Source organism: Herpailurus yagouaroundi, unplaced genomic scaffold, assembly GCF_014898765.1.
Source record: "Herpailurus yagouaroundi ecotype Mexico unplaced genomic scaffold, PumYag 100, whole genome shotgun sequence".
Lineage (NCBI taxonomy): Eukaryota > Metazoa > Chordata > Mammalia > Carnivora > Felidae > Herpailurus > Herpailurus yagouaroundi.
In genome coordinates, this window is record NW_024412391.1 from 59,897,429 (window position 1) to 59,907,554 (window position 10,126).

A 10,126-nucleotide genomic window follows, 5' to 3' on the forward strand; every position below is an offset into this window, starting at 1 on the left:
TGTGTGTGTGTGTGTGTGTGTGTGTGTGTGTGTGTGTGTGTGTGTGTAGGAGACAGTGTGGCAGGGCTGTGGAGAACAGTTGAAGAATTTTTCACCTATCAAACTAGTAATTACATCTTTTTTCAGTCATAATAGCTAGGAAATGGTGATCATTTAAGAAAAAACACTCACTAGTGAGAATGCAAATTATAAGACTTTTCTGGAGAAGACTGTCTCATAAGCCTCAAATATGTGTGTTCTTAGATCCAGCAATCAGCATGTGGTTTCCAACAGAAAAAAAAAAAAAAGCAAATAAATTAAATGTTTAAAAAGTATTGTCATTGTATATTTAAAGGTAGTAATATAATTAAATGGTATTTTAGGGCCACAGTAATATAATAAGTTCAAAAAAGGAACATAGAAAACCTGTTAACACTCCAATGTTTTTTATTTGTTAAAATAAATGCACAGAGGAAAAAGATTGAGGTAAAAATACACCTGAATATCATTGATGATTATTTCTGGGAGGTGGAATCCCTTGTGATTTTTATTTTCTTCTTGTTGCTTGTCCATATTCTCTAAATTCCCTTCAATGACTGTGTTTGTTTTTATAATAAGAAAATTATAAAAATGACAAACCATAATAATGATGCATTTGTTTAAATAATCTGAAATCTCATGGAACCAAAAGGGAAAATAATTCTCACTGATGAAAAAATATTAATTCCATTTGCTCTAGAACCTGAGGTATAATGCTCTAGCAGTCAAAATTCCCAAATGATGCTGTGACTGAGAAAGAAAATACACACTCCTACACTTACAAGAGGTAAAGAGTAACTTATGAGGCCCTAAGGCTTGAACAAGGGAATGATTTAAAGGCCGAGTTAGTTCCTTTAAGAAAACTGCTGCCCAGTGCACTTCTTCAAAGGAAACTTCTCACCTGACAGATAGTAGATCTGAAGTGTAGCCTACTGCCTATTGGCTTTTTTACGTTTGATAAACTACTCCTTAGTCAAGCTTTTAAGTTATTTTTTCCTTAACAAAATATGTGCAAACAAAACAAAACCAAAACATAGGATTTCTTTCTTGAAACAGGCATTTCTCAGATTTTATCACCAGCTTACCAATGATTTGGGGGAGGCTCTTTATTCATTTGGAAGTTTAGGTTCCCCTATAGAAAATGAAGTATTCACAGAATTTTCCTTTAGCCTTAAAATTCTGTAGTTCAATGATGACAACAAAATTTCACATTCAAATCGATATATTGTACACACAAGACCATTCTCAAAGAAGGAGGAAGGCCAAGTGACCCATCGTTTTACCTCCATTTGTCCCAAAAGTTGTGTTTTGGGGCTAGTGACATACCATAATTGTATTTGAATTGAGTGCTCTTTATATTGGGCTTATGACTACATCAGTCCCAATGGAAATGTCTGCTTTGATTTACCTGGTAGTACTTTAATCATTGTAAAAATATACACAATGAGTAATAGAACTGATTAGTCCTTCCGTGTGTGTGTGTGTGTGTGTGTGTGTGTGTGTGTGTTCTGTGTGTGTGTGTGTGTGTGTGTGTGTGTGTATCTATAGTTTAGACAGCAGAGAGCAGCTAATGATAACAGCTGGCTCTGATCCCAGGATGATAGGAAACACAGGTAAGAAAACATCAAAAAATGACTTTACTTAGTTCGATTTGCCTATTTAAATAAATAAACAAAAAGAAAACAAAAAGAGTGCCTTGCAAGGATAAGTGACCATACCGTGCTAAGACCAAGATAAATGATTGACTCAATTCCCTGTAGCTGGGGTCCAAGGGAAAAGAAGTAAAAGAACTTAATTGGTCCCATAAAAGACTGACCTTGTCAACAATATCTGACATGACTTTTTTTTTCGAAACAAAATACCTTTTTTGCCTTGTCTCATTACATATCATAAATTCAGACAGAACTTGGAAACTTGAGTCCAGAAAACTTGCTTTTGACATTATGTTCCTTTGTTCCTTCACTAACAAACATTTTTAGAACTTCTTAGAAGCTGAGCATCCTGCAGCATTGGGCATTTGTTGGGGTCCAGATAACAGGATGAGACAGAAAGCAATTGCTACTATTTTTATTTCACCTGCATGATTGTCCTCTGCCATCCAATTCCCAATCCCAAAATCATTTGAGGGTTTGTTGTAGATATTTTGGAATATATTATTAATTTCTCTAGTGTTTAAGAAATGGAAAAGTCCGTTAAAAAGGCAAGATCAAAGAAACTAGTGGTTATTTCCCCTCCTTATGACAGTGAGTATGAAAAGAATGGAGATCGACTTCTCCCAAGCCCATACCTTTCATACTCTGAATGTGGATCTCTCCGGAAGGCCAAGCACAGAGACATCTGTGCCTGGCAGAAGGGAAGTCCATAACTTAGGTACTCTGGGATGCATGACACAGAAGAGGGGCATCATTCCCTGAGCTTTTATTGAAATAATATTGGAGAGTTGGGGAGAAGAAGCAATGCTGAGGTTTTCCTGAAATATTTCCCCAAACTAGAAACGTGAATTTTTTTGTGTGTAGGTCACTGTCTCTGGAGCCCAGGACAAAGAGCAAGAGCCTAACTGGACTGATGGCCTGACCACCACTCCTTCACCTGAGGCTGCTACCACCCAGGAGCCATTGCTCAGCCTCCCTGAGGAGGGGGCAGAGGGTCTGGAAACAAGAATTCCAAGTCCCATTTTGAACTTAAAGCCAGAAAAGTTGGCGCACCAAGGTAAGAGATACCTGGCAATCAGCTGCTGCATCTACAATGTCAAGGCACAGAAAGGGTGTGTCTCTGAAATCTCATTCAGAAATATCATGTGTTGACTCAGGTAGGACAAAAGACACTTTTCATTTTATTATAGGTAGAATAAGAAAATAGAATGGTCATTAGGACAAATTTGTGCAATAAGAAAATTTTAAAGCTCTTATAATGTTTAGTTTTTTAGAGATTTAGGAGTTTTTTTAATGTTTACTTATTTTTGAGAGAGAGAGAGAGAGAGAGAGAGAGAGAGAGCGCACACAAGCAGGGGAGGGGCAGAGAGAGGGAGACAGAGATTCCAAAGCACGCTCCAGGCTCCAAGCTGTCACCACCGAGCAGGGCTTGACCTCACGAGCTGTGAGATCATGAAACTGAGCCAAAGTCAGACACTTAACCAAGTGAACCACCCAGGTGCCCCATGTTTATTGTTTTTTGTTTGTTTGTCTGCTTGTTTTATTTAAATGCCTTTACAAGGGTACCTGGGCAGCTCAGTTAAGCATCTGACTCTTGGTTTCAGGTCAGGTCATGATCTCCCAGTTCGTGGGTTTGAGCCCCATGTCGGCTCTGTGCTGACAGTGTGGAGCCTGCTTAGGATTTCTCTCTCTCTCTCTCTCTCTCTCTCTCTCTGCCCCTTGCTCACTCTCTCTCTAAAAAAATAAATACACATAAAAAAATAAATAAATTTAAATGCCTTTACAGATGATTGTGTTCTCATTTTGCCATGGCCCCTACCACTCCCTATTGTCTTACATGTGGCCTTGACTCATGTAGACATTTGAATTTTTGACTCCTAGATTATAGAAGAGAAAAAAGCTAGAACCTAGATTCCAACTCATCAACATATTTTCTGTGGAGTTAGTATCTATAGAAATTAATCATTATATACATAGTTTCTGAAGAACATGCAAGAGAGACAACATCTTTGCCCAAAAGAACTTTAGATTGGTTTGACAAGTTACACAGTATACCTTACTTAGTTACTGTTTTTAACAGTGGAGATAGTGAAAGTCTACTCCTTTCCATTCGGTCTAAGGAGTCTTCATAGGAGAAGGAGATTTGAAAGTTAGTTTTAGAAAATAAAGGAATACAGACATGCTCTATATCCGGGGAAATGATTACGGGAGATGGAGAAAGGACTTGTTTTACAATTGAGAAATGAAGCTTATGGCATATAAACTGTCTCACAGAACACAAGTCTCAGGCAGTAAGTACCTACTTGGTTTTTGTGGGTTTTCTCACCTTGGAATCACTTCCTCTGTAAGGAATACTAATCAAGACACTAAGGAGTACCATGAAATAGAGATTTAATGAATGGGTTTCCTATTGTAGTTCTCCTTTCTCTTTTTTTCCTCTTTACAATGGAAGTGTTTCTGAGACTTATTTGCAAATAGACATTAAAAGGTCATGATTTTATTGTCAAGAACTATTCTTTTTACTTATTTTAAAAACTTTTAAAATATTTATTTATTTTTGAGAGAGAGAGAGAGAGAGAGAGAGAGAGAGAAGGGGAGGGGCAGAGAGAGAGGGAGACAGAGGATCTGGAAGCAGGCTCTGTGTTGACAGCAGACAGCACAATGCAGAGCTCAAACTCATGCACTGTAAGATTATGACCTGAGCTGAAGTCGAATGCTTAACCCACTGAGCCACCTGGGTGCCCCAAGAACTACTCTTCTTAAGAGAAACCTGTGATATAAAGAGAGCCCTTCATTTTATTTATTTATTTTGTGGTAACTTATTTTATTTTCATTTATTATTTCATTTGTTATTTTTATTATTTTATTTATTATTTTCATTTTACATTTATTTATCTTGAGAGAGAGGGAGAAAGGGTGCCTGTGTGTGCAAGAGCAGGGGAGGGGCAGAAAAAAAGGGAGAGAGAGAATCCCAAGCAGGCTCTGTGCTGACACTCTATCCCACAATCCATGAGATCATAACCCGAGCCTGAACCAAGAGGCGGGCACTTAACTGACCAAACCACCCAGACACCCCAAGGATTTTCCTTTTCTAGTGGGCACAATTACATGGGATCACAAGTGGCACTTTCTAGAGGGAATGTGTACAGAAGGCTGAGATCCTCTTTATTCCAAATGTTAATCTGATTTTAGATCAAGTCCAAAGTAAATGAAGAACTCCTGTTTTTCTCTTGCCAACTAATCCCTGCAAGAGTGTTAGCCAATGAAGGCTCACGGGGTTATGTTTTCAGGGAAATATGCATTTTTAATGAGGTTGCATGAAGATCAAAGGAGTATCCAATAGTGGAGTTTCAGGTGCTGGAGGAAATATTTTAGGTATCAGGGAACACGCCTTTAACTTGGAACCATATTTTCTTCCTTGATGTGTTTCTGTGCATGGAGAATAAACTTTACAAAGCTTTCTCTTTTCATCTTTTCAGGGGGAAAAAAGCCTATAATAACATGGTATCCTTTTCTGACTCTAGATCCTAGATGCTTGGAACCCCTAAAGCCGGGAGACTGTGGCGAATATGTAGTTCGATGGTATTATGACAAACAGGTGAACTCCTGTGCCCGCTTTTGGTTCAGTGGCTGTAATGGCTCAGGAAATAGATTCAACAGTGAAAACGAGTGTCAAGAAATCTGCATTCAAGGATGAGTAAGTGAATCAACCTCTAATGAGTGTAGTCTGCACACCTAGAAAGAGCTTCTATATTTCAACACATTCACCCAATACAAATAAAACACCACACCTGAGTACCTACTGAGTACTTAAAATTCACAAGCATAGGTGAGTCCTTACAACCACCCCTAGGATGTAGGTATTAACTACTTTTATAGGCAAAGAAACTGAGGCTCTGAAAAGTTCAAGGACCACTGGACGGTTACCCAGCTAAAAAGTGGCAGAGCTGGGGATTTGAGTCAGGGATGTGTAACCTCAAGACACAGGCTATCACTACATCACAGCCGGCAATGTAGTTCTGATATGAATTATGTCAGATTAAACACCTGGCCCAACCTCCCAATGTCCCCAGCACCCACCCAGTACATCTCACTGGTCTCAGTGCCCAACCCCCTTACAGCCCTGTCTATAGCAAAAGGGAAGTGGTAGAAAAGATTTGAGTCTGGGAATCAGAAGGGATGGGAGTGTGTCTGTGCATAGCATGTGGCGAGATCAGAAAGACATCCTGCTTGGGGGAAACCCAGCAAGATGGTGATTATGGGAGATGAGAGGTACTGGGATAGGAGTGAGGTGCTGAGGGTACTTAGATTTTTGCCTCCCTAGCCCTGAAAGTGATTGAGAAACCAATCTGAATGAAAATTCAGGGGTGCCTGGGTGGCTCAGTTGGTTAAACATCTGACTTTGGCTCAGGCATGATCTTGTGATTCATGAGTTCGAGCCCCGCATCGGGCTCTGTGCCAAGAGCTCAGAACCTGGAGTCTGCTTTAGATCCTGTGTCTCCCTCTCTCTCTTCCCCTCCCCCACTTGTGCTCTGTCTCTGTCTCTCAAAAGTGAATAAACGGTAAAAAATTAAAAAAAAAAAAAGAAAACTGCTTAACTCAAATTTATTAACAATTGTCACTTCTCACTCCTCTAACATGTTTGGTAACAAAGGTAAAAAAACAAAACTATATTTAAGACAAAAGTTGTAATTTAAACAAAGAAACTCTTTTCACCCTTCCTTTAAAATATGTAAATGAGTCACTCAGTTTTCAGGGGCAGAATGAGAAAGCACTTGATAGCCAGGGACTCGCTGAAGACCATAACGGCTCCGGAACAGGGTATTTTAAAGGCAAGACTTATTCTGAAAACTGAGCCACTAAACTGAAATACGACCCAACAGAGTAACAGAGAATTGGCTCTGTCACTTTTGTAATAATTTTGCGACATCCAGCCCGGGAAGATCATTAGTTCTGAGCTGTGCTTAGACGGCATTTTTATATATCATCTTACAACTACACTTTTTTCTTCTTTCAGGCCTGTGACCCTCATTCAAGTTTGGAGATACAAAAAAGGGCAGTCCAGGAAGAGGAAGCTGGAAGAATAGCCATCTTAACAAAAACAATTTTGTGTGGTTTAATTATATTTTTATTATGTAATATTTGAGACCACAAAAGAATACATACGATATACTTGTAAGTTACCAAACACTATAACAAGATGAACATCAGTGAACATATCATACAGACAATGAACCAGACATAATCAATTCTGTTGGAGCTTCCTGTGTTCCCTTCTGCAATCCCAGCTCCTTGTTCCCTGCCAGGGATAACTCATCTTGAATTTTGTGTTTACCACTTCACTTTTCTATCAGGTTTTTATAGGTAATTTTACATGTAAAATCTTTTTTTTTTTTTTTGTAGCTCTGCACAATACATAGTCTTGCTTATTTTAGAGCTTTATAAAAATGGAGTCATGTTCTAGTCTTCTGCAACTTGCTGTTTTCATTCAATATAATCATTAATCTATATGTTTTACCATATCTAAATGTATTCCTAAGTAACTTATTATTTAGGTTTTTTGAGCTTTGGAACATTTGTTTCATAATATGTAATTCTTTGCAACTTGGTGTGTTAATATATTATAATTCATAGATGTCCATTTACGTTCAAAGTTGCATCATATCTGTGGGCATATATCACAAAATATGTTTAACCATTGCTTTGTCTATGATTAAACTGTTTCCATTTAATTTTTCCCCCTGTTCCATCAGTGTTGCTACAAATGCTCTTATGTAGTTTTGGGTGTATGGGTACCAGTGTTTTTCTAGGGTATATACTGGGTATAAGGATGGAGTTGTTGGGTTCCAGGACATATAAATATTCAAAAATAGTATATTATACCAATTTTTCCCCCAAAGTGTTTTGAACCAATTCATTATAAATTCCCACCAGTTGTGTATAAAAGTTTCCACTGTTTGATAATCTTGTCAACACTTAGTATTGTCAGACTTCTCTGTTTTGCTAAAAGTGGGTGTAAAATGATATCTTGTTTTAATTTGACTTTCTCTGGTGGCATCTAACCTTGTTTGTTTACCATCTGGGCTGAGGCTTCTGTGAAATGTCTGTTGATATTTGGAGAAGATTTTTCTATTGGATTGTTTGTCTTTTCCTTCCTTATTTAATTCCTGGAGTTCCTTATAGATTCTGATATTGAATTCTTTGTTTATTATTTGTGTCCTCATATCTTTCTAAAAGCATTCATTATCATTTCACATAAATTAATATCTTAGAAAAAATTCTTCATTTAAACAAATTCATTTAAAGTCACATCAGACTCTGAGCACTGGGAAAATTTAAACCCAGCTTTAATCAGGCTCTTAGAATTGCTAACAATCCTTAGAGTCTTCTAGTCCTATGTCTCCTCTGTTGCTTATATCCTTCAGACAAATACTCTAAGTGACTGGGTCGTCATGGGGTGAACATTTCTGGTAGGACAATTATCTCCTTCTGAGGCAGCCCATTCTTTAGATAACATTGACTCTCACGGATGCAACTTGACCTGGATGTCTCCTTTCATTCCAACAGCTCCTGCTCTGACCTTGTGGAGCCTTTCAGATGGTTGTGTTCTTGTTTTAAAAGAGTTGATATGTGCTCCTTCATTCTGGGTGCTTTGGTGGCTTCCCCTATTTCCACGGCTCTTTTGTCATTTTGACAAGCTGAGCGTGTCTTCGAGCTTGGGACAATGTTCTTGGTGACTGGTGTATGAGCGAAGGGTGAACTAGCACATCCTCATTCTAAATATGATGTTGCTATAAAATATAAAAAAATCTAAGATGGATTCCATGTCAATAGAAAACATGGGAAAATTTCCTTCTGTCTTGGAAGCAAAAAGAAATAGGAATTATGCAGCAGGAATTCTAAGTAGTAAGTAGGACTATGGATTGTAAAGACAGCAAAATTAAAGACTTCTTTTCCTATTTCTCTCTGAAATTGACCAGAGGGTTCAATTTTATTTTTACCATCCTTCAAATTTGCCCTTAAACTCCATACTCATGATTTCTTGACATTATTTTTAAGAATTGATGGAATTTTCCAGTTATTCTCTCCTTAGCATATTAGTTGGTGCCATCTTAAATTTATCATTTCAGAGTTTTCCCTCTCCGACATTTTAAGGAAGGATGCTATGGTTTTGCCAGTATCTGCAACTTGGTTGGGGTTTTTCTCAAAGTGATTCTATTATGAATAACTCACTGCTTGGGCTTGTTTTCAGCTGTTTAAAACATTGAAATATTCTCCTCCTTAAAATGCTTTAGGGTTTCTCCATCTTCGAGACACAGAGAGTAAACCTTCCAGTGTAGTATTTGAGGGCCTTCAGGACATTTCTGCTAGTTACATTACTAGTTTACTTCCCTCTGGGTTCTTACACGTGTTCTTCAACTCAGCTATACTCAAACATTTGCTACTTTATGAGCGCACCATTTATTTCCCTTTGGAGTATTCCCTTCCTCACTGCCTCCCTGATGGCCTCCCTCTCTCCCTTCTTCACTTACCATTACGGAATGCACTTCGTATCAGTAGATAAAGAGCTACCCTAGGTTTAAGTGCTTCACAGCTGCTTGTTTTATTTAATCAATTCATCTTTGCTGGGCCTTTAAATGTTCCCAATCTTTTGCTATGACGACCAAAATTTCATTGAATATTCTTGTATACCTTTGTCTTTGTGTAAGTATATTCATAAGGCAAAATAGGACATATAGAATCTATCGAATATATTCATAGGGCAAAATTATATGGAAAACTGTAAAGACACAGAGAATGTACTTCTTAAAATCACTTTAAGTTTTTTTCTTTTAATTCCAGTATAGTTAACATACAGTGTTATATTAGTTTCAGGTGTGCAGTGTAGTGATTCAACAGAGAATGTACTTTCAATAGGCGTGTCAAAGTGCCCTCCTTAAAGACTGTGCCAATTTACATCCCTCCAGCATAGGAGTGTGCCTGTTTTTTCACCTTCTCACCATCATGCAGTTATTAATTATTTTATTTTTTCTCATTTGATGGTTAAAAACGGAATCTCACTTTTATTTTTTTCAGTTTTTTTTCCAAAGGATGTTTTTATTATTTTATTTTATTTATTTATTTTAACTTGTTTTATTTCTTATTTTTTAAAATTTACATCCAAATTTGTTAGCATATAGTGAAACAATGATTTCAGGAGTACATTCCTTAGTGCCCCTTACCCATTTAGCCCATCCCCCCTCCCACACCCCCTCCCGTAACCCTCAGTTTCTTCTCCATATTTATGAGTCTCTTCTGTTTTGTCCCCCTCCCTGTTTTTATATTGTTTTTGTTTCCCTTCCCTTATGTTCATCTGTTTTGTCTCTTAAAGTTCTCATATGAGTGAAGTCATATGATTTTTGTCTTTCTCTGACTGACTAATTTCACTTAGCATAATACCCTCCAGTTCCATCCAC

General features: G+C 37.7%; 1 protein-coding gene across 1 annotated transcript in view; it reads left to right on the forward strand.

Annotated features, from left to right (window-relative positions):
• Positions 1 to 7,407, forward strand: part of COL28A1 (collagen type XXVIII alpha 1 chain) — a 177,412-nt gene extending 170,005 nt beyond the window's left edge. The window contains exons 34-36 of the mRNA XM_040471592.1: positions 2,535 to 2,727; positions 5,195 to 5,367; positions 6,688 to 7,407. Of these exons, the coding sequence (XP_040327526.1) occupies positions 2,535 to 2,727; positions 5,195 to 5,367 (366 nt within the window). The 3' untranslated portion in view covers positions 6,688 to 7,407. The remainder of the gene's footprint in view (positions 1 to 2,534; positions 2,728 to 5,194; positions 5,368 to 6,687) is intronic.
• The last annotated feature ends 2,719 nt before the right edge of the window (positions 7,408 to 10,126 follow it).